At 39.0% G+C, this 25,970-nt stretch overlaps 1 protein-coding gene across 1 annotated transcript; it reads right to left on the reverse strand.

Moving 5' to 3' along the window:
* Window positions 1-1,717: 1,717 nt before the first annotated feature.
* adam28 (ADAM metallopeptidase domain 28) lies at window positions 1,718-25,970 on the reverse strand. The gene is made up of 22 exons (XM_077562539.1): window positions 25,688-25,970; window positions 23,520-23,608; window positions 23,197-23,273; window positions 22,816-22,894; window positions 22,635-22,711; window positions 22,312-22,495; window positions 21,945-22,007; window positions 20,691-20,762; window positions 20,292-20,461; window positions 19,825-19,906; window positions 17,640-17,773; window positions 15,188-15,365; window positions 12,773-12,862; window positions 7,312-7,507; window positions 7,133-7,238; window positions 6,895-7,051; window positions 6,735-6,815; window positions 4,367-4,460; window positions 4,143-4,248; window positions 3,954-4,047; window positions 3,767-3,862; window positions 1,718-2,323 (listed from the first exon to the last, which is right to left on the reverse strand). The coding sequence occupies exons 1-22, from the start codon at window positions 25,743-25,745 to the stop codon at window positions 2,291-2,293; spliced, it is 2,316 nt and encodes a 771-aa protein (XP_077418665.1). The 5' UTR covers window positions 25,746-25,970; the 3' UTR covers window positions 1,718-2,290.

Here is a 25,970-nt window from a genome sequence, read left to right on the forward strand (position 1 = left end):
ACGGACTGTCAGCCGCCGATCTGTATACAGACGCTCCCCAACTTACGAACGAGTTACGTTCCGAGCGATCGTTCGTAAGGTGAATTTGTTCGTAAGTTGCTTCAGTGCTATATTTTGTATTATAATTTATGTTTAAAGAGAATACGTACAGTACTGTACTACGTATGTTAGAGAGAGAGAGCGAGAGACACACACAGTATGTACATGTACGTAATAAGATAAATAAAATGAAGTTTAACTTACTTTTGGAAGATGTACTCGATGCTTAAGGATTTGATGGAGGAGGAAGAGGAGGATTTTATATCATGAGAGGTTCTTCGTCGTCGCTGGAATGGGCTTCAAAAGTTACTTCCTCCTCCGTAACTTCAATGTAGGAAGAAGTTGAGGGTCGAGGAGAAGAAGATGAGGGTTGTTGAGTATCTTCCTTGGAGGATTTACTAGAAACTGGCCGAAAGAAGCGATCTAACGACGATTGCACAGTTTTCTTCTTTTTTCATCATAAATGATGCGGTAGCACTGTATGGCATCATTCAATTGATTTGCAACCTTTGTGCAACGTTCAATATTTGGGTCTTGCTGCTTGAAGAGTGCGATGGCTTTATCTATGAGCGACAGGCGTTTCTTCTTCTTCCTCCTCCTCGACACGTTGCTGAGCCTCCAATGCTGGGTGAGCTCTCACAGCGCCAAGCGTCGGTATTAGCGGCGGAAAGAAGCACTAAAGTACTCGGAAAAAGGTGCGCAATACAAAATCTAACTTACAGCATCTCTTTCCGAACATTTTTTGACATGCGCGCATGCGCGCAGACATGTTCGTATGTACCGTTGTTCGTAACTCGAATGTTCGTAAGTAGGGGAGCGTCTGTATATGCAGATCAGTGCTGTCAGCGCACACAAGACCTTTTTTTTTTATTAATTAAAAGAAAAATACTTGTAAACAGTCAATAAACCGAGCATAGAGCAAAACAAAGAGGATAAATACAAAATCTTAAAAAGCTTCACGTCTTTTACATATACAAACATGGTCTCTCCCCGGTGGGGAAGCAAATCCACATCGCCTTTTTTTCTTCTCTTTTAACAACTTAAGTGATTGAGTGAGTGACGTGTGTAGAGGACGACATAAAACTTGATTTACTGACGGAGACACACGACTGCGGAGCCAGAGAAATACGCAAATCTTCACTTTGGCCGGAGTTTTTAGAAAACTTCGTTTGTAATGAAAAAAATCCCCACAGACGTGTGGATTACAGGGCAAGCCGTAGAAAAATATCTCCCATTGGCAAAAAAATTGGTTACGTGTATACATGGCCTGACGTACACTATAGTTCAAGTTCATGCACAAGCCTCGAACTCATGTCGTTGCATTCTATTTTTTCACCACTAGATGGCACTAAATTATACACAAATTATTTTAAATGAAATAGTTTTGGGGTGTTTTCACACAAACACGGTCTCCCAGGCGGGGAAGCGAACCCATGCCAACCTGCATTGTAGGCAAGTGACGGCACCACTCTGCTCCATTTCCATTGCACTAGAACTATCTATAAACCAAGAGCTCCACCTAGAGGAGTCAAAAAGTACGTCATGAAGCTTAATTTTTCCATCACTACACCACACTTGTTCCCAATCCTTTGAAGTCTATACAGTAAGTAAGTGATTGCAGCCAAACACATACAGTACCCTAAAATCTTTAAAGCAACAGAAAACGTGACACCACAAGTTGTAGTAATCTTTTTTTTTTTTTACGTTAATTCCACCGTGCATGTTCACATTGTAACATATTTGCTCCGCCATTTTTACCAAATCCTGGTGCAAGATAACAATCAGACATGTTTACACTTGAACCTGAGAGGGACTCCATTAACAGAGGTGGAGTCTGTTTTGTTGCTGTTTCTACATTGAACAGTGAAGACAGCTGATCCATTGAGTTACACAGAACCATTTGTTGTTCAATAAATCAGGACCATAACATTAAAATCAAGCAGAGATACATTTACATTAAAAAAACAAAAACTACAACATAGAAATGATTCAAATACAACTGCTTGCACTGGCAATTACATGGATCAGTTGTTTTGACAAAATAAAAGATCTATAAAATGCCACACTTGAGCTAGCTCCATGTAAAAAAAAAAGAAAAGAAAAAAAAGACAAGTCTTTTGGAGTACTGAGTCCTTTACAGTCCGTTTAGCTTCTTTGTGCCTCCGACTGCACCGCAGTAGAGAACCTGCAGACAAAATTACTGTTCCAAGGAAATACTGTTTTTTCCTTGCTGGACATATTGTGTCTGCCGTTAGACCTTAGGCGGAGGTACGGGCCTTAGTGCCTAGGGAGACAAGAAGCAAAATATCGTCAAACACATAATGAAATGATAAAAACCTTTATTATTTATTTATTTTTTCTTTCCCACTCTCCCATCATATATGATCCAGTGTCATGTCAAAGACTGTTACTGAGCCGCCACTATAAACTTGTATGCTGTTTTTGCAGTGCTGCTACGATTATTTCTAAATAGATGGTAAATAAGAAGAGTGCATCTGCAACTAGACAAATAAGGGAAGGAAAGCAAGACTATCCCAGCTGTAGTTTAAATGTTTGATGCATAAAACTTCAGAAGCAGTATTACACACTGTACTTCTTGTCATTCAAAGTCAGTGGAGTGTTAAACAGTACCTGTATTTGATTTGTAAATGGTTGTTTAAAAAAATAAATAATAATATTTTTGTTGATTTTTTACTACATACTAATTACTATGATCTTTTTTTAAATCTCTAAAAAGAACACAAAATAAAATAATAAACTTAACATAGTACTAAAATTCATTTTAAAACAAACAACACTATAACCAAAGCATATAAAAAATAAATAAAAAATAACAAAAACTAACAACCCTGCTCTGAAAACATGTTAAACCTAACTACATTAAAATTAATGAATAAATAAACTCCCTATAGTGAAAATCGCCAAAATATTATAATGCAGTTATGATCAGAGATGACCTGGAGCCAATCACAGCTGAATTTGGGTGTGAGACTGAGGCCCCGTCCGTCTACACGAAAGCCAGTTTCAATTTATCCTCACAAGTTTTTACCGTTCAGGCCGTTCGCGCGGTTTCGGACCTTGAAACCGATTACTTTTGAAACCGGGCTCCATAATAGAAAAAATTCAGTACGCGCCCCGTAAGCGCAGTCTGGACACCATATGAAAGATACTCCGGCAGTGATGATGTAATGGTCACAGCTCCATGACAACGCATTGTTGCAGATTGTCAACAACAATGGCGGATAGCCATGTCGTAGTCGTTTTGCGCAGCCTCCTTAGCTTGCTCATGCTTTTGCAGCAAAATATTTTGCTTCTTTATTCCCACGTTCAACAAGCGGTGTTGTACTTGAATTACCCGCCATTGTCACTTGTCCTGTGTTTGTCTTTTTCATGTTGTTTTGATACATGCAAAGCCATGTTTGTTCTGTAGATTGCAATAAAGTTAGAAAAAGAAGTGTTCGTCTTCTTCGCTAATTCTTCTTCTACGCTTTCCGTTAACTCCCTGTGGCTGCGCTACAGCGCCAATTCAGACTTGGCATACACATTACAGCCGTTAAACGTCCTCAGCGTCTTCTTTTGGACACACACAAGTCTTGAAATGCTTCTTTGTGTGCGAGATTTGTTTGAGGAACGAAGCCGGCTTTGCTTCCGTCTGGACGGGGCCCGAGCCAAGGTTTGTGTGACATCACTTGATATATTAGGTGAAGGTATGAAACGAAAGTGTTACCTGGCGGACTCCAATGTAGTTGTGGCTTGCAGGATTTGGTCTGTTTGCAGCTGTTGGAGGTGGAGGAGGGGCTCCTTTGGGTTTTGGCCTCCCAGCCTCCAATTAAGCACAGAATATTTGAGCTCATCATGAATTGTGACATAGCATGTCCTATGATCATTTATTACATTGTATACTGTATTGTTACCTGTGGCACTACTGTGGGTGGATGGGAAACTGGCGCTTTGTTAAGACGGACAGCAGAGCTCTCCACTGCTGCCTGCTTCCTTACTTTGTGTGCACTGTCATATAAGATATATATAATATTTTATCTTGTTGGCTCCAGAGCTCAGTTTGCAGTGACATTTCCAAGCTGTGTTCTTTGATGGTTACTTACGTTGGTAACATGGGGCTCTGTCGTTTTTTCCAGACGAAGCCCACGATGGCAGCAATAATCCCCAGAAGCACTAATGTAATTGTCACTGCGATGGCAGCAATCGCTCCTGCATAGGCAGAAAAAAAAAGATGACTTGCAGATGCATCAATGCACGCTTGACATGAATTTTCTCAGCGCTTCCAATATAGGTGGACCATGTTTTCCTAATAAATAACTGTACGTACCACTGGAAAGAGAGCTGAATGCGTCGTCCTTGGAACCGCAGGAAGGAGGCAACCAGCCAGGCTCGCACTGACACTCACTTTTGTGATTACACACCTGACAAGTTGAAAGGACAAGCGCATCATGAAAAAACGAAATATCAATGTTGTCGACAATGCAAGAAATAGGAGTGCAGCGGAAGACATCTGGCCCTAATGCATCAGATCAGGCAATATTGAAATTCTATCTGTCTGTCTGTCCGTCTGTGTCTGTCTATCTATCCATCCATCCGTCTATCTTTCTTTCCGTCCATCCATCATGGCTAACGGGTTCAAAGATTATGATTTATTTATGGTTAGTGACAGTCAGACCAAGCAAACGCTCTTCCACTAGATGGCGTTAGAGGAAGATTGAGGTACAAGAAGACATGTAACTGGCACTGCCTTGAACTGTAGCCACATTCCTCGTCTGTAAACAATCTTTTATTTCTGTAGCACAACACCCAAAGCTGCAACAGAGTGATATACATAACATAAATGGCGGGAAAGAAAATAGTAATACAATCATAAATAACTGAATACAAAATTGTTCTCTTTTTAAAATATTCAATGCTCCCTTTACATTAGAAAGAGGGGCAAAATTGAAGTGTCTAGGGACTGATTGGAGGGTGCTAGGATCATCGACACTGAAATTGTAATCTCATGATCATATCAACTCAATGCAGCTCAACTTCTGGTTAACATGCCATGGATGTGTTTAAAAAAATAATAATAATAAAAATATATATATATATATATATATATATATATATATATATATATATATATATATATAATGGAGCTAATTTCAGTAGCAAATGCCACTTTTAGTTTTTGTGCAGCATAACAGTTAAGACAAACTGTTACTGTTGCACACATCCTTTATTTCCCCAAAAGAGCGGCAACTGTTAATGTTGCAATTTCCTTAAATGCAAACATTGAAGCTGCTGATGTTTTTATTTTAATGCCGCTGTTTACACCAACTGTACACCTCTAGTGATTCTACTATAAATCACTGCTTTTCAATTATTTTCTGTCATGGCCCAAGGAACAAGAAAACATTTCGGGTTCTACCACCGCCAGCCCCCCGCCCTCAACCCCCCGTCAAAGCCGCGACTATAAATAATATCATTTGTCTAAGAAATTGTTGTAGGTACATCACTGCATAACATTGTATCATTAAAGAAAAAAATATATAGATCAACTTACAACAAAGAATAACATTAACTTTATTTTGTCTGCAACAAAACAACGAAAAAGATTTGAAGTGCATCAATTTGCCTGAAATGGGGAAAAAAAAAAGAGAACGTCACTGCAACCTACTGTTGTTAATGTGCAACATTTGCACATGGGACGTTTGACACTGAGACTCCGGAGCATGTGTCAGCCGAGTGAGACAGACTGCTCGAAACAATGTATCAAAAGCCCCGATGAAACCTCCGTGATCACGTGCTGATGACGTATGCGGCTTTATGCGTGCTAATGAGATACCGGAAATTACGTAAATGATTCAAACCTTTTGGCGCGGTGTCAGGCGCACAATTCCCTCATGTAGATATTTGCTTCACTTTATGTTCACCTGGAAAAGTTAGTTATTCGGTATGTTTCCAACAAAAGTACTCCCACAATGATGCATTTAAAGTTTCCAATTATGCATTATTTTTAAATCGTGTGTAGAAGATACAGGCTTGACCCAAGTATTTTCCACCGAGTTGCTATAAGCGCTTCTCCAAGACCCTCATCTCCCAAAGACTGATGTTGAAATACTTGTCATCTGGCTTCACAGCGCACTTGTGTCATATCCAAATTATGTTTATAAAAATCGAATGAGTAACAGGACATCACATTGAACCATAGTACTGGTACAGTGTCAAAATATTGCAACACTTCCATGTGGACCTGATGATCATTAGACAGACACAAATGTAAGACTGAATGTACTGGTGTTATGTTGGACTATAAATCAATCAGGCGAATCACTTTGAAGATTATAGCTGCTATGACTCCAGCTGACCACCAGATGTCACCGGTACGATCTATCTTACGGGGCTTTGAAACTTCGACTCTTTTTCCAAATCAATCAGCCGAAAGCCTCAAAAGCTTCACAAGGCTTCATTGCCCCATCTCTAGTGCAAATGCATTTTAATCTAGTACGGAAAAAAAACAAAACAAATTAAAGCATGCGCCTCAGGGTCACGCTGGCATGGCAACCCCACTATTTGAGAAGGAGCACTAGAAACGAACGTGGCTTCAGCATTTTAATGGCCCAAGTGAGGCAACCATCATTACCATGTGGTCTATGATAAAAACGACTTTGACACACTTGTCTTCAATGTATAATTAAAGTACTTACCGCATGGCCAGGACATTTTGCAGAGCAGTTGATGTTTCTGTAGGCAATTGGAAGACTCACACATTCATTCTCACTGCACACCTGAAAAAAACGAGACCATCATGTTAGAAGTTGAACTTGTTAACTTCTACACTCCATTACACTCAAAAAGAAAAAAGACCTTTCCGTCACCACATTTGGTCCCGGTGTCCACCTGGCCGTAGTCTTTGGTGTAGTCTGCAAAAAAAGCCGCTTTGCATTCACCAAAACGCACCATGCGGCCATATTTTGGGTTGTCGTTTCCATTGTGACAGAAGAGCTTCCCACAAAAGACGTCCCTGCAAGCAGCGCAAAACGTTTTACAAAACCTACGCGAGACACAAATACGCTTGTTCCGTTCGATTCTGCGGACGTCTCACTCTTGCTGGCAGGGGATGTGTTGATCTTTTGAGGGACGTTTGCAGAAGGCGTAGTAAGTTCCTCTGGTGTTCTGGTTGTAGCAGTAAGGACTGGCCTCACTAGCACCTGATGACGTCGACATTTTATGTCTACAGTCCCGAGTGCTGATGAAATTTTTCAAAGTAACATTAAAACTCACTTGCTCCATACAATTTGATGCACTGGTCGGATCTTTTTGGACACTGGCCATTATAACAAAAGCCAGAACCGTCATCGCACGGAAAGCCGTTGACATTGAATACATCCTCAGGACAGGTGGCGCTGTGTCCATCACAGTATTCAGCGAGGTCGCACTCATCCTGCTTCTGCCGACACTCGTGGGATCGCGGAAGTATCTGCAAAGACAACAGGGCCGATTGCTCTTTGACCAGGACATTTTTATTTTCCAAGAGAAGGTTAATAATTCTCCTAATACGAAGCATTTGGCCCGTTAGGCCGTTATAACTGGTGAGTGTTTAACTGGCCTCACGACTCTGGCTGGAAGTGTTCGGTTTAGGGAAACGGTATGGGATTTTTATTTTTATTTTTTATAGGTTTTAGGTGAACTAATGAATGCACGCACGCACATACACATATTCACCCACATACAAAAAAAAAAGGAGAGCAATGATGATGACATGTCAAATCGGTAAAATTACCGAATGAACAATACTGAGCTCTCCAAGAAAAAAAAAAAATAAAAAAAATAAAAAATAACTGGTGAGTGTTTTGTTTTTACTGTGACTTATTTGGCTTATGACTGGCTGACATCAGTGTCCAGGGGTTAGCATGCTTCTTTCCCACGACCCTAATGAGAACAAGCCATTTATACAGCTGTGCTTGAAAATAAACTTATGAGCACAACTGTAAATGCACAAAAGCTAAATGTTGCTTAATGACACAAAAATGCAATCAACCATCTTCAAAATTCACATGCACATCTCTACTTATGTCCACTTTGGACTCTGAAAATATTAAAACAATTGCCACAGTATTTTGGATTTTATAGACATGAAGCCTTTTTCTCACCATACAGTGAATTTTTACACAACCCTAATGTGTGTAAACTTTCGAGGTTAATGAAAACATTATTTGCTTCAGATGTTCACATTAAACAGTTCTAACAGCGATACAATTTCACCGTTTACCTTAAATACAAAAACATACAATATTTAAAACAGAAAGAAAGGTTCCATATAATTAGGGGTGTTAGAAAAAAATCGATTCGGCAACATATCGCGATATTACAGCACGCAATTCTCGAATCGATTAGCTATGCGGCCGAATCGTTTTTTTAAACATCTATTTTTTATGGGAATATTCAACAAAACGTCTTACTTAGGGTTAGGATTCACACATTAAGCATGAAAGAATGTTGTATTAATGAAACATTAAGCCTTAATATTTTATTTCAGCGCTGTTCGAACATGTAACAGACTGCAACCGGTTTGTTAAATGCAGTGGCTCAGTTACAAGCCTGAATTTTCAGATATATACATTTTCATACAAATCTTACAGTGTACATGTACAGGTTTACTGATAAGTATTTTCTAAATTTGAGTTAAAAAATTTTCGCAATAATCAATTGATAGATTCATATCGGGATTAATCGGTATCAAATCGAATCGTGACCTATAAATCGTGATACGAATTGAATCGCCAGGTACTGGGCAATTCACACCCCTACATATAATACTACAAATAATGTATTTTTACCCAATGCACGGGAATATTGTGAGAGTAATGAAGTATTACCAATGTGACAACTTCACTTCTATTGTGTTATCTGTGTGGGTATAACATTATACCTTATTTATGGGTTATGAGTTATCGGGCAAAGTAAAGGTACATTGCGTAGAATTTTTAAATTTTTCAATGTTCATTCATAAAAAAAAAAAAAACATTATTAATTTCAATAATATACAAAAAAATATGTTCTATATAAAAATTTTTTTTATATAATCATAGGTATAGTAATTCGTGTCACACCTGACAGGAGGCTGACATGTTTCACCGCAAACGTTATGCTATGGATAACTGAAGGAGAAGAACTTGCGAACTAAAGCCCAGTCCCAATACTCGCACTTCCACCCTTGTGCCCCTCAATTGCACGTTCCTCGTTGATGGGTGCGAGTGTGTCGGGTGTTGTAGTTCTAAAAAGTGTGCTGTCGCCCAGGGAAGGGAAGTAACAAAGTACAAATACTTCGTTATTCTACTTGAGTTTTTACTCAGTAAAGTACTTATTTTTTAGTCTGCTTTTTACTTGTATTGTTACATTTTAGCATGAGTATCTGTACAGTTTTACCCAATACATTTTCAAAACAAGGTAGTTACTTTTGTTTTTAAATGCATGAAAACGATTAAAATACTTGACCTGGAAGGAAAAGCAGCCGTCAATCATATGAAGCGTTACACACGGTCCCCTACATCGCAGCCTCTACGACACGCACATGACGTGCAAATTGGCTAGATTAGAACAACCCGTGAAAATAAGGGCAATGTGCGCCGCCGCTTCAGAGGATAATTTGAATTTGAGAAGAAGAAGGCTGCAGAATGGCAGTCAACAATACAAAAGAAGGTTTAATCATGTCAGCGCGGAGTGGACCAGCAACATGAGCGAGTGATCTCCACATTGTGGATTTGACGCAGGGCAAATCGACTGAATGACGTCATAAACAAATTTTTGCTCTATTAGCTAATATATTTCAAATTGACGTCCGATGAAAGATACTTTTTACTTCTACTCGGCAAGTTTCAGAGCCTGTACTATTTTACTTTTACTTGAGTAATTATTTGAGTCAGTACTTTTACTTTTACCAAAGTTGGTTTTCTACACAAGTAATTGTACTTTTACTCGAGTAGAGAATGCCAATACTTTTCCCATCTCTGCTGTCGCCCCCACTACGCCCCCGCTCCCTTTGAACCCTTGTTCCACACTTCGGCTAAGTGTATTACCGAGAATCCATTGTGGAGTTGAACAAAAAAATGGGAAATGGTGGCGTTTGATGATAATTCCTTTAATGCAACTTTACTGCAGTTTTGATATCATTTTAAGCAGCAAAATAGCTTAAACAGCAAACGCTGCCGCAATGTTTGATGACGCAATCGAACACAGTGGTGCAAGTCGATGACGTCACATGCACTGTCCAAATTCTACAATTTCCACACGCTTGTAAAACTGCGCTCTCGAACACTATTTGCACCTCTATTAAGTGCACGCTTCATTGAGCAGCGTAGTGTGTAGTGTGGTTTATTGAGACAGGGCCGTAGTAATTGGTGGGAGGTTTGTGAAGTGTGGTTTCTCTGAGGCACCTTCACGCGTGTGCTTCAAAATGCACGTGCTTTGAACTTAGGATGCTGCATTCTGTTAGTTCACCACCAGATGGCACTAAATTATTCACACTGTCCCTTTAATTAAAATGAATATATTCTAATCAATGATGAACATGAACATGTTTATTGTATGTGCTGACTTATTATACAATTTTAAATATCAGTATTGGGGTCACGTAAAAATACATTTTTTAAAGGGCGGGGGCAATATTCCAAGGAAAAAACTTATGAGAAATACACAATGTTTGTGCCGATACTTTTCGGTCAGGTTTTCAAATAAGGACATAGTAATGACTTTAACCATATCATGTTAAGCATTCACAAATTAAAGAGTTGGGTGCAGACAGCAACAAAGACGCCTCGCTTTGCGAAGGTCCACACCCTGAGGATCAAGCATTTAAGTTAATTTGTTAAAATAAATATTTACGTGTACATTTATGTTTCCAGAATTATTATTTACACATTCATACATTTTGGTATTTTTTTTTACAAGTAACTAAGTTCATGTGTTAAATCTGCTGCTCTCCGTCATTCACTTGCATTTACCTAAAGTATGCTAGCTTCTGATTGGTTAGTGTTTAGTCAGCTGATAGTGTTGTCGCTCTACAGTAGCTGTCGTGTACGACGAGGAAAGTTTAAATTAAGAATGACTCTGTCTCCATCCTGCCTTATCATTTTATAAACAGTGTCCCATTAACCACCAACGAATCCTCACATTAGACTATAGCTACGTTACGTGTATTTCTCGTATCTTTTTTTCTCGCAAATCTGCCACTTTATAAAGTGGCAAATTTCCGAGTTTTTTACTCGAATATAATATATATATATATATATAGATACCTGGCCCGAATACAACATCGGAAAAATGTGTACTGTTCAGGATAATCATAAAAAAACAACAACTTACATCTGATTTTCTAATTGGTTTACAATCTAAAGACAGCAGCTAGCCAAACCCCTTCTGTTCCTGCTGTTTCAGATACAGTTAGTGCAAACATATGCTAGTACATCCGTTCCGAATAAGCGCATTTTGTATGGATATTATATTGGGTGATAGCTAAACAACTGACTTTTGGCCTGTGAGAGTTTCATACTGTTTTCATTGTAACCCACAAGATGGCTGCACCTAGAGTTGCCATCCGTCCATTTTTTCCCAGAATTGTTCTCTATTTTTACCAGCTGTCCTGGGGGTAGAAAAAAACTTTCCTAGGACATGATTTGTCCCATTTTTTTATAGGAAGAATACCAAAAGATAATTTGATTTCCTTAATTCTGTAGTCTAAAAATGTCCCCTGCGCTACCGTAGGTGCACTTTGGATTACCGTAACTCCGGCACCATTTGTGCTATATGAAAAATTCCAATGGTGTCTGAAAACTAAGTCCTTGTGCTTTACAGAAAAAGTACTGTCATTACGGTAATTTCAGTCATCCTCTCACGGAAGCCAGGGAAGTCGGTGAGTCACGACGAAAGAGTGTAGAGAAGAACAGCGGGATTTTCAGACATCAATTTGAACAAAATAACAAGAAGCTAGCCTATAAGCTGTATATCGACACTTGTATCACATGGTGGCTTTTTATAGAAACGTACGTACGTAAGTGTGGGTGAAGTTTTTCTAGAATAGTACAATACTACGTCGTGTTTGTACCTTATTGGTTTTTAGAGTGTATGCCTTGTTTGTAGTTTACAATGTGTGTGACTAGCCGAATAATGAACTTTACACTAAGTTCAGACATACATTGCATTACAGTCTCTCTCTCTGTCTCTGTGGGGAAAAAATTCTCAACTTTTATATGCATTTGAACAAAAAGTGGCACGTCCAAAATTATTTGTACATTTCTCCTGAAAAATCAATACAAAAGCCTCTATTGGCTATTACAGCAAAAAAAAAAAAAAAAAACGCATCCGATATTTGCTGATCAACTTTTTGCATGACTCGGCTGATATTTTTGCCCATTCATCTTTAGCAATCTTTAGCAACTTCTTGTCATCACCCTGATCTTTAGTTCCCTTCACAGATTTTTAACTGAATTCAAGTCTGGACTTTCTGTGTTAATATTTTTGTCCGCAAACTATATCTTAACATTTATGCTGTGTGTTTTGGGATTTTGTCATGCTAAATTGTCCACATATTCAAAATTTGCCGGGGGGTATGAATAATTTCAAGCTTGACCGTTAAGTGCCCGATCTTGGTCAGATGTTCCTTTTTTTTTCACAAATCCAAGGTAGCAACCCTAGCTGCACCACATCATGAAATGGACTTGCGTTGTACAACTACAACTTTGCTCACCTTGCAGTCATCACAGCATTCCCCTGCAGCACATTGGGATCCCTCACTAAGGGTGCAAGTGGTAGCATTACAGCATGGATTGGTGCACTCCTGTAAAAAGAGTCGTTACATTTATTATAGGACCAAAGGTACTGATCATACATAATCAACATACGCAACGGCAATAAATGCTTTTTCATGGTGGTCTTCCTTTTCTACTTTCAGCTGATAACAAACTGAAAGCTTATCAGACAAAGTATAATGAGCAAATACGAACACGTTCACAGCTTGCCATAAATTCCACTGGAATGTGCAGATAGCAATAAATTTTCTTCAAACATCATGCACCAACATTCCAAAAGGGACCCATGTGGAAAACCACAGCAATTTTTCTTACAGGTTTTACAACCAAAGTGTAAAAAAAAAAATAAGATTGATTGATTGATTTGTTTATTGAACATATAAACAAGTAGTAGAAAAAAATTAAGATTTAAAAAAAAAAAAACCTCACACAAGCATCATCAGTCACAGTTTACATGTTCAAAAGGGAGTAGGAAGAAGTAAAAAAAATTATCTAGTCCTACCCCTTATTCATTCTGTATTGACTTGTATTCCAATAAAATAAAAAATTATAAACCTGGTCATGTTGTATACAGTGCAGTTTGACATGCGTACATTTGCCAGCAACATACTGTATGTACATGAAATTAATAGGCGTTTACCATAATACATTTATGAATCATATCCTCATATTCATATATACAATTTTCATTACACTCATACCGATTCATCCAAAGAAATTACAGCATATGCACAATTTTAATAGCTCATGTCTGATTTAAGTTGTTTTTTTAAACTTAGCTTTCCAAACTATTTTTTTAATTCAGCAAGTGACTGACTGACATCTTTTCAGGTCAGTTCAAAATTTATTCCACAATTTAACACCTTTTACAGAAACACATCTTTGCTTAATATTTGTTCTTGTTTTTTTTTTGTGTGTGTAGACACTTGTACCTCTTATGTTATGTTAAGGACTCTCTCATTTCAAACAGCTTCTGAGTACTGTGGCAGAGTAGATTGTTGTGTACTTTGTACATTATTTGTGCTATTTTTAATTCAACTAAGTCGTAGAATTCCATTGTATTTGATTTAATAAATAGTGAATGTGTTGGTTCTGTATATTTTGATCGATTTATAATTCTTATGGCTCTTTTTTGCAGTTTGAAAACAGGATCGGTATTTGTTTTAGACGCGTTTGCCCAGATTTCCACACAATAGGTCAGATATGGTAATAATAATAAACAGTATAATGTGTATAATGTTTCTTATTCAGGACATCCTTAGTTTTAGAGAGTCCCCTTATAATTTTTGACATTTTCCTTTTGACATTATATATGGGTGATTTCCAACATAATTTTTCATCAATAACTACTCCAAGAAATTTATTTTCATACACTCTTTCTATTTCAATTGAATTTACCATAATTTTGACCTGTTGTGTGGTTTGTCTAGTACAAAAAACTATAAACTTTGTTGTATTTAAGTTTAATATATAAATATTTCCAGTAGAAGCTACTGGGGTTTGGAGCTTTACTTTATACATTCAAAAGTGATAACAAAATCTCTAGTCAAATAAATAAATAAATAAAAATACAATGGCTCAAAATTGTTACTAAGACGGAAAAATCATTTTTGACTATAACACAATTGGAAAGGAAATAAAATAATCAACGCTTATGGTTGTCATTTACAGTGGCATTGAATTACGCCAGTGCTACTTCATTTAGCCATGATACATCTCACATTACAGTAACTGTAATAATAAACCAGCAACAGCCATTGACTCTTCTTATCATTTGGAAATGTGTTTGTTCATGTCAGACTCCTGATGGTGCCTTCGGGCAAAAACCCAAACCAAACTCTCAGACAAGGGAAGCAATGTGCTCCACCTTATTTTATCAAAACAATATCCCTGCCGCAGATTTCAACACAGTTGCAAAGTTCCCCACAGAGAAACTGTCCACAGATGTTGTTTGAGTAACCTAGACATGTGGGACAAATGTACCATTCAAAGGGAGATTTACACTATGTGGTTCAAGTGACACAATTGTGAGTTTTTGCTCTCTAGTGACCATTTGGATGTGAGTCATAGAAGTGTAAAGAGAAAATAAATCCTCAGGATCAGTCCTCTGGAAAATGTGGATACAAATCCAATCACAACAGATATCGGATGCAACATTCACCGTTTCTCATGCACTAATAAAGCAAATGCCGCAGCTGATTGTCTTGTCAGCTTGTATTATCATATCAGATATGTGATATAGAAATCCAAACTAGAGTAGGCATTCGTTTCAAATTGGGCACTTGGATATGCCACGCAGATTGAAATTAAGGGACAAAAAGATAGGAAGAGACAAGTCCAGTGTGCGCATTTACCTTTTCCGTACCACAGTCGCACTGCTCTCCTTTCTCTACAAAACCGTTTCCACAGACAGAAGGCACCACCAGGCTCATGTAGTCGGGCTTGTCCAGCATACAACTCGGGCTGCGGCCGCTCAAGTATTTCTCATAGTCTCTGCTGCTGCAACTACTGAAAGCGCGAGGGGTGTCCCAGCTGGTGGAGTAGAGGGCAAAGATTGCATTAATCACATGTCCATTTGTCTCGTAGCAATGCCTTCTTCCATCAGACGATACATTGGATGTGATGCAGCCAATCAAACACACTAACAAGCTGGATTTTTCCAAACAAATCACATCATTGAATGTTTCAGTGTGTTTAAACTAAGCATTACAGTGAAGCGTGTGGATAGCACAGATGCCTCATGGTCAGGGGTTCAAAAGCATCTTGGACATCTGCGTGGGTTTTGCATGTTCTCCATGTGTTGTGTTTTCTCCGGGTACTCTTACTTCGTCCCACATTCCAAATGGCAGGTTAAATTCTAAATGTGATTGAATGATTGTTGGTGTATGTACAATTGTACGGTATGTGGGTGCTGCTGAGACTGACACTTCCTCTCACCCAAACGATAAGCAGTAGAAAATGGATGGATGTTTAAGCAACAAACTGCAGGAAATGCTGACCTTGTTAGGTAATGAGGCCCGGCTCTATTAGGGGCCATTCAGTCAGTCCCTTTACAATCAGAGCTTGGTTGGCATTAGCAAGCCAACCGTAATTTCAGCTTGTTTGCAGTGGACACCGGACTCTGTCAAGGCTTCCCCTTTGTCACCTTCATTACTTTTGTGTACTGAATTTATAGGCACCGCCACAGTGTGCAAGCATTTTAGTTGCATGTCTAAAAGTCACATCTATGCTATTTCTGCCAACAGTTTAAAATATGTCAAGCATACAATTACATGACTAAAGTGTCAAAGTGCCAGATTTAGCACAACAAACATAAACTACATATTAAATACAAAAATAATAACCACAGCTACATAAAAACATGATACGTAAAAACATCCTCTCCATCGGAGCCAACACACCACCAGGTGATGATCAGTTGATCTGAATCCGAGTGTCCAACACATGCGGCCGCAAATCCGATGACACGACTACAAAGTCGATCATCGAACTGCGGCCAAGTGTGTCCTGGTGCAAAGTGCACATATATGGACACCCTTATGTTTGAACCTGGTGTTCGTTATGGTCAGACAGTCCAATAACAAAACACCGCTCGGGTTCCGATCGGGGGGCCCGTTCTTCCCAATCACGCCCCTCCAGGTCTCACTGTCATTGCCCACGTGAGCGTTGAAGTCCCCCGCAGAACGAGGGAGTCCCCAGGGGGAGCGCTCACCAGCACACCCTCCAACGACTCCAGAAAGGGTGGGTACTCTGAGCTGCTGTTCGGTGCATAAGCACAAACAACAGTCAGGACCCGTCTCCCCACCCGAAGGCGGAGGGAGGCTACCCTCTCGTTCACCGGGGTAAACCCCAACAGGCGCCTAGCCGGGGGGCAATGAGTATGCCCACACCTGCTCTGCGCCTCTCACTGTGGGCAACTTCAGAGTGGAAGAGAGTCCAGCCCCTCTCGAGAGGATTGGTACCAGAACCCAAGCTGTGTGTGGAGGCGAGTCCGACTATATCTAGTCGGAACTTCTCAGCCTCGCACACCAGCTCGGGCTCCTTCCCTGCCAGAAAGGTGACATTCCATGTCCCCAGAGCTAGCTTCAGTAGCTGGGGGTTGGACCACCAAGGCCCCTGCCTTTGGCTGCCACCCAACTCAGTGCGGACACGACCCCTCTTGCCCCTCCCACCGGTGGTGAGCCCATGGGAAGGGGAACCCACCGGTGCCCATAGGTATAGGCCCGGCCACCAGACGCTCGCCTTTGAGCCCAACCTCCAGGCCTGGCTCCAGAGGGGGGCCCCGGTGACACGCGTCCGGGCAAGCGAAACCACGATCCAAAATTTTAATTCATCATAGGGGTCTTTTTAGCCATGCTTTCTCTGGTCCCTCATCTAAGACCTGTTTGCCATGGGTGACCCTACCAGGGGCATGAAGCCCCAGACACCATAGCTCCTGGGCTCATTGGGACACGCAAACCCCTCCACCACGATAAGGATGAGACAAACGCCTCAAATTAATCTATTTTAAGAATATTTGATAGTGACAGCACTAGTTAACAATGGATCTCCCAATCACCTCAGGTCCCTGACCTAGTGTCCCACTATCTGCAGATGATCGGTTGTAATGTAAATTAGGTGAATGTACAATATATGTTACATGTACATATTTTTCAGTTAGTACAGTCAGTGATTGTGTGTTTAATGCAAGTGATGGAGGAATGTGAAGTTTCATGTCTGATAGGAACTAGATAGTATTTTGACATAACTTGTTACTTCACTGGCATACCCAACATTCAACTGTGGAGTGAGCCGGGATATCCTTACCTGAGGGCCGCAGCCATAATGCAGCTATCACCAGAACAGAAACAAGCACTGGAGTCGTCATGATTCATGCCAAGATTATGGCCCATCTCATGGGCCAGTGTGGCCCCCACAGCAATGGCCCGATTATTGTGGTCCTGTCAGACACATGCGTCAATCTCCTCAATAAGCAACATCAGTTATCTTACACAATCTGCCTTGTTCTCCTTTATTTTGACCACTGGGACGTTAGTGTGTGTGTTTTACGTTTTAAGATCATGTTTTGCAATTTATGAGAAATATCCACTTCCCTTTACAAAACTTTTTGTACAAAAACAAGTGTGGGAGTTTTGTTTAAATGTTTTTCATGCCAAATCATGTTTTTTTAATAGCTTAGACTGTACATACCTTCTTAGCTTTAATAAATTTAAAGAAACTAAGAATGTAGCTATTCCCAAAATTCAATATTCAAACTGCCCTTAGAATTCCCCATAGAACAACGAATTTGCAGAAATAATATCAAGCTGTTGTTTCAAAGACAAGAAGGTTTCACATGAGGTGTGGAATTTGGACCCAAATGCAGACAAGTTACGGGAGTAGGGAAATAGTCTTTAAAACAAAAATAACAAAAATGCAACAGTAAAAACAGAAAGTAGGACTGGATTCAGATGGCCTCGAAGAAAACACTTGACAGAGAAACCTTCAGTAAGAGCCTGGAGTGGGCTGGATGCACAACTCAAAAGTACAAAGTAGAAGAGGTTTGGGAAACCTCAACGTGCTGACAGAACCTCGGCTAAGAGACCTTGACGAACTGACAAAAGTGTCATTGAGTAACTCGCTAGCGCAAGGGTCCCCAACTAAATTGGCGAGAGGTCCACTAACCCGATCAGCCCAATTGACCGGGGTCCGGACATGAAAAACACCCAACCGCAATAATTTCATTTACTGCTCTTTTATTCAATTGTAAACAAGTCAATTAATTGACAAAAATTCAATTTCTTAAATAATTAAACGTATTTTTTGTCTATTGTTCAAATATTTTTTTCATTAATTTATTTTTCGTGTGCAAATATTCAATTGTTAAATCTTTCAAAGAAGGGTCCCCATCACTAGTTATGAATACAACCATTTTCACATTATTTCCTTTCTCTTTCAGCATATCCTTTATGGCCAAATATATGTCCTCTCCTCTCGTATGTGTTTTCAAAGCTGTGATACGCCAAATGTCCTCTATAAATGTTTTATCTCCTCATTATAGAATCTGACTTACACCAAAAGCTGAGGATTGCCACTTACATCAGTTGATTGATTCATCCACAACTAGCGAAATACACCGGGCACTTTGGATGGCGCTGTCCATCTGAGAATGCACATCCTCCGATACAGATACACGGGGCTTGTAGTGCTCGACGCCGGTAAAATTAAAGCATACGCCTCAGTCCATTCACTTTTCAGTGTCTACTTTTCTGACTTTTGTCAACGTCATACTTCATCACGTTTGTTGTGAGAAAGCGTGCACCCCGAGAAACAAACAAGTTTGTGACCTTACCGGTCCCCGGCTCAGGCATAGCTGCCCTCTCACGCACCTATTCAAAAATCTTCTATTTGTAAAACTGAATATATTTCCCATTTTCTTGGAGGTCCGGATGAAAGGGTCTCCACCAGTTGGGGACCCCTGCGCTATACGACAGAATAAAGGCCTATATGGATAGACAAACTAAGAGTGACTAATAGTATAGCAACAGACTAAGGGACCTAGCCAGTGCATAGCAACTATGAAATCCTCATCATCATAATGGACAACATAATACAAGACCGAAACAATTCAATGACACAACCCAAAACACAGTAACATAGGAAAAATTCCTGATTTATTATTGGCAAAAAAAAATTCTCATGAGTATGTTTGTGCCAGTTGTGAACATGGAAGCATTGTTTCTACAGAAAACTGTTTTTTCTTTTTTGTTGTCTTGATTGTATTTTGAAAATGCAGAACAAAAGAAGGTTTTAACGAGTATTTTGTCAATATTAGTCATTCTCTGGCATCCAGTACCAAGAAGTGTGATGTGAATCCATGCAGCTTTTTAAAAAGTACTTTTCCCACCCTTTTGGGTTTTAATCGCCCAAGTGTAAAGGAAATATATGAAATAAAAAACTTGATGGTATTAAAAATATTATCATCAGAGAAACTAGTTGTTGAAAGGCTTACCTGCACTACCCCGACTGAATGACCTGAACAGAGAGTCCCAATGTACGCCAGTCCCACCGTTGCTCCCTCAAAGTCAATCCCGCTGGAAGGCAAACACAAACATATGTTGAATAGAAGGTAGGATTTCTCACAATCCTTGTATGTCCTGTATTAGCTCAATAAAGTCACCTCACTTCACTGTTAAATGTTACATTTGTGAAAACTAAAATTGAGTGTGAGTGAGGCACAGGTCTATAGGAACGCTTTTGCTTTGGGGACAAATTAAATCATTTTCAAGGTCAACATCCATGCGAGCAGGAGTTCAAGCTAGAACACAATAAAATGGGTAGATGTTATTACTGGTCAGTAAGTGTGACACATAAGGTCTTTTGCACATGATTTGTTCTGACTCAGTATGTGTAATTCTTCAAACTCATAAAATCGCTGGCCGAAGTTGCAGCAATTGTGCTAATAGAAACCATTCAAACCTGATAAGATGTGCATTGTCATGTTTTTTTCTCTTGACCAGCACAGAATTTCTCCATGTCATGAAAGCATTTAGATTCGCTCCCGCTGGAGGAGTGATGGTGATCAAGTCACCGTTGGACCAGATCTCCAGACCAACAAGAGCAATGAAGGTCCTCATGGGCTTGTAGACCTGCACACGACAACAAGGTCAAATCACCAAAATCATTAAATACACTTGGTCGTACAAGTTAAAATCAAAATAAGACTAATGCTTTACTCCCACAATAGGAACATTTGCAACAATTTATAAATCCTAAGGTTCTCTATTGCAAATCAAGGCTGTCATAGAATGTCACTGAAACTACAAAGCTCAATGCAATATTTACAGTTGGCCATTGTTTGAATTTGCATTGACTCACCATGTTGACAAAGTTGACAACTTCAAATATCCTCTTCCTCAGCGCTGTTTGATCCCGTTTCATCTTCTCATACTGAAACCATTTTAGAGCAGGCGCACGCGTTTGATCAGCAAATAATACTGGGAAGATTAACTTTTGGAATCAATCGACAACTTGATAATTACTCAACTAGATATTTGACGAATTACAATATTGATTATCTGTGTCCTAATGTATTCTGGGGATGGGAATTAATAAGCTTCGGCTTCATCCAGTCAGCCCGTTTTCTTTTCGGGTGTATAGGAAAATGTAATGTTGTAAATTGCCACAATGATTGTCCGAAAGGAAAAATGAACAAATAAAAACAAAAACAAAACACTCCTCCCATTAACATAATGCATTTCCTAACCCTTACCCTAACCCCAACCATCACAAATGATTGTCTAAACCCAACCTTTACCCTAACCCCAACCATAACCCAATTCAAACCTAAACTCTAAAACCAAGTCTTGACCCTCAAAAAGAGGTCTAAACTTGTGGGGCCCACCAAAATGGCCCCACAAAGACAAGTGGCCCCCACAAGTTTGTAAAATCCCAGAATATAGGCCACACAATGTAACAAATGTAAAAACGTCACAACACACACGGTGTCCCAAACACACTTCAAATAATTGCAAACTAGGTATTTATTATTATTTGTTTTATTTTCAACATGTAAAAGAATTCACCGTCTGTTCTCAAACTGATGTCTGTTCACTGCCACACGGAGAGTTGTAATAGCACACGTAATAAAACAATTCCGTTGGTATTTGCGTGCATTCACGTTCAGTGGTTTCTCTCAATTCAGTGACTGTTGCAGGTCTCATTGTGTGGACTTTGTCTTTTAGGTCTCCACATAAAAAGAAGTCTTATGGTGTGAGGTCTGGTGAACGTGGAGGGTTGTTTCATGATGTGTGCTATTCAATGGCTATGCGTTGTCAGCAGTGTCTGGGCCAGAACGGACATCACTTTGAAAACAATACAATGATGTTTGTAAATTATTTTACATATTGAAAACAAAATAAATTATAAAACCACATAGTTTACATTTTAATTTTTAAATTTTTATTTATTGTTTTTTTTTAAATTTGTATTATTTATTTTATTTTTATTATTTATTTATTTATTTATTTATTTATTTATTTACTTGTATTTATGTATTCATTTTATTTAAAGTGTGTATGCATTTAGTTGCTTCCAAGTATTCATGGTGAGTGACTTTATACATAGTCCTACCTCACGGTTATCAGCAACAAGGAAGAGCTCAATGTATTTCTGTTGCTGAACAATAGATATACCCTGAAACACAATGAGATACAATAAGAAATACAATCCAAAATACATATACAAATACAATTTAAAAAAAAGTCAAAATAATATTCTATATGTGCTGTTATGAACACACAGAATTTGATCTCAGTTGTGATTGATCTGCTTACTAAAAAAGAACCTCTATGGTAACAAAAAAAAATCCAGCTCCTTTCCTGTGTTCAAAAGGTTGGGTTCGAGTAGACAATTATGTTTATCTTGTGAATTTTACACACCGCGCGTCAGAGCCGACGGTATCTTATGCATGTAAATGTCATGGAAGTGTTTGTCGAACCGCTGATCTGGAGCGACTGCGGCTTGTTGGGGGTTCGAAATCTGTGCTCCATGTGGTGTTTGTGACACCGCACACTGCGGGTGTGTGGTCCTCCTCGTTGAACTTCATCACGGCATGATCCCCCTCGTCATCACCAGTGAGGGGCTCAATCAAGTACTTCTGGGCTGATGTCCTGAAATAACCCCTAAAATAAAAAATAAAATAAAAGTGTTGCTGTATATAATGATCATTCCCAAATCTGGCTAATTATGAACGTGCACTATGGGAAAAGTCACAAGAATGGTAAAAAATTTGTGGAAAACCATTTTTGTAAAGGCCCTTACCGAAGTCCGTCACAAGTGCTGATGCTAACGGCTGAGTCACTTTCATTTACAATCTTCCCATGATAGTAGCAGTGATCCTGGTAAAGACGTGACCATGAATTGATTTACGCTTTGCAGTCTGCACACATCCCATGCAACAACTGCCGAATAGCCAACAACCCGACTAATGTGGAAGACTTACAATATCCTTTGGTGAAGTGGTGACTTGTGTCCCATCTTCTTGGTAAAAAGTCTCTGTGTAGTCTCGAGTGAGCAAGTCACTGATGATGAAAATAAAAGCATACGATGTTAGCAGTCATACATTACTAGTCACACTATTTGGTGCTAAATCATGAAAGCAGCACGAGTAACGTGGTTAAAAAAAAGAAGAAGCCTTAAATAGCCATAAGAGCATAGATAGACAACATAAAAAGGATATGAAACACCTCACTCAAGATGTGAGGACAGCCTACAATCAGGAAGTTTTACAGACAGCCCCTGAAACTCGTCCTTTGGCATTAACATTGCTAAATAAATGCCACGTTAAATATTGGCCACCTTCTTTGCAAAAATGAGCGCTTACTTGTTGTTTTGTAAATGCATTTCAACATGTCTTCCTCCTACCGTCATTGCATACTTAATGGTCTCGGGCCTGAGGTTCTGCAAAAAAACAAAAAAACAAGATTGCCTCCATCAAAAAAAAGAAGAAAAAAAAGAATATAATAAGCTTTATTCAACTCCATCCATGTCATCTGATTTACAAAAATGTGCAATACGCCACCAGTATCTTAATCTATTGCATTTCAATAAGTCAACTGACAAGTAATATAATCTGTAATGTCATTGCAACTTGAAACAATATGTTTAATAGAAAGTTTAGCATGATACTTTGAAGTGTTTGCTCACCCCGGTGTCTCGTCTTCTGACAGAGTGAAGTCTGACAGGTCGAACGAGCTCGTAGTCCTTTCCCCCCTCAAAGACAGGAGCATGGCTGTCTGTTGAGGTACAACACTTATTTTTGCTTTGTGATGACAATAATGGGGGTTGGGGAAGAATTGACCACCTTTAATTTTAGAGCTTGCAGTCAGATTAAAGGGACAGTGTGTTGAATTTTTGGATTTTGAATTTTTAAATATTCATCCATTAAAAAAAAAAAAAAACACGTTTAATTTCCATAATATGCCTAAAAAATGTTTTAACCCATCAAGGTACATTTAAAAATATATATGATCGTAGTTCTTTGTAATTATATCACAAAGCACCACACCTTACAGGAGCTTAACATGTTTCGCCGCCATCTTTCTGCTACGGATACCCGACGGATTAAAACTTATTGCGAAGTGTGGTTGTTCTGAGGCACCGTCGTGCACGTACTAGCATTCTTAATTTATTTTAGTTCACCCCTAGATTGCAAAAGTGTATGCACATGGTCTCTTTTGTGTTTATTTGTGTGTGTATTTTTTTCTGCCTATTGGTGAAAACACAGATTCCACAAGTTTGTGGGGTCTACTCTTTATCACTACAATATTTTTATAACACTGCTAAGTTTTTCCACGACAATTGGGTGGCTGATGGATGATGCGATATTTTTGTACTAGGAAGAACTATGCATAATCAATGTGGCAATTATGAAAAGTTAGAGCGATCTTTGCAACTTTTGGTTGTCTTTTTTATGACGATGAGGAGTTATGGTGTTGGCATTGTACTATTCACAATAATAATGTTAATGTATAGTAACTGAATGAAAAGTGCACTATGTGTAGATTTGCTTTTTTTGGAAAACGAGTAGCTAGAGAAAGATGCATCCAGCATCCAAATATGTTCAGATTAGAAATTAATCTGTAACTGACATGGAAAAAAGCTTTTTTTTCTTTTTTTTAAATGTGAAAAAAGCCAACCTTGCAGTTAAATGTGAAAAGGTTTAGTGAAGGAAAAGACAGACGTCCATCTTTTTTATTGGCAGGCTACTTCCTGGCTTGTGGAGGGTTACAAAGAGACAGCAAGTGACAATATAATTCTGCTACTTGGACAGTTCCATTCCATTGATATCCAAGTGACTCAAAAGGCCAGAAATGTATTAATCTAGCTGCACCTTTATCCAGATTGTCACCAATGCTGTGAAAATAATTCTATACTGTATAGACCACAGTGTTTGACTTCATTGTGAAAATCGAAATCCTATACAGTGTTTCCTCGCTATAACGCGGTTCACTTTTCGTGGTCTTGCTATTTCACAGATTTTTTTTGTGCAATTTAGCATGCTTTTTTCTTCTTCTTTTTTTTACAGTAATGCACCCATTTTAGAAAAATTTATGAAGGTTTGACCATTGTGAATGTTTAAACAAGAGAGAAATGTGAGAAAATGTAAAGGCCTCGATGAGAAAAGTGTACAAACTGTGTGGTGGGGATGTTAGAGCCTTAAAATATTTATAATAAATGTAAAACATAAAGCTGACTACTTTGCGGATTTCATTTATTGCGGGTATTTTTTGGAACATAACCCCAGCGGAAAATGAGGGAACACTGTAACCTTAAAAAAAAATAAATACAGTGCATGTTGTTTACATTTTAAACAGGTTTGTTAAGCTACAAAATAATACAATGTTTTGTCCCCATTTATCACACACAAAAAAAGGGTCTATGCTGGCTAGTTAGGTAGGTCGCTAGGTTAATAGATAATTACATTGAATAGTAAACATTCATGACATGAAAATGTAGCCACACTTCAAACTAACTGCTTAAAACAAAACACACTTAAAACAAAATGCTTTGCTATTAAGTGTAAAGTTGATCTGAAATTAATTAGCATGACGATGATGATTATTATAGCTTGATCACTGTATTTTCCTCAAGACAACACTGAAATAAGCTGTATCAGGTGTCATCTTTTATGCAATGTGCTGATATTATTACACAATTTCATGACATTCAGAGGTTTCAAGACAATATTTTTAGGAAGTACATGACACATTTCCGAAAGGTCAAAGAACTTCACACAACCAGAAGAGAGACCTTCCAGGCTTATTTATTAATTAGCCTGCACACAATTGAGGTAACAGTATACAGTGACTTACCTGATATCTTGAGTGAGGTGTTTAGGATGACGATCCAGAATAGAAGTTGTCGTGTCATTGTAACAAGCGGTAAGTGAGCAAATAGTCGCACGCCCGATCAAAATTTGTTCTCTCCACCTGCATGTTGTGTTGCTGCTTCCCTGAGGCCACACCTTCATCCGCTGACTGGGACCTGTGACAGCTTACTTCCTCGTTGACATCAAATACTCCCAGCACACACGACTGGCCTGAGCACGCCCCTGCTATGCTTCAGGAATGCAGGAAGAGCGCCGCTCTTTAGTGA

Source organism: Vanacampus margaritifer, chromosome 3, assembly GCF_051991255.1.
Source record: "Vanacampus margaritifer isolate UIUO_Vmar chromosome 3, RoL_Vmar_1.0, whole genome shotgun sequence".
In the NCBI taxonomy this organism is placed as follows: domain Eukaryota; kingdom Metazoa; phylum Chordata; class Actinopteri; order Syngnathiformes; family Syngnathidae; genus Vanacampus; species Vanacampus margaritifer.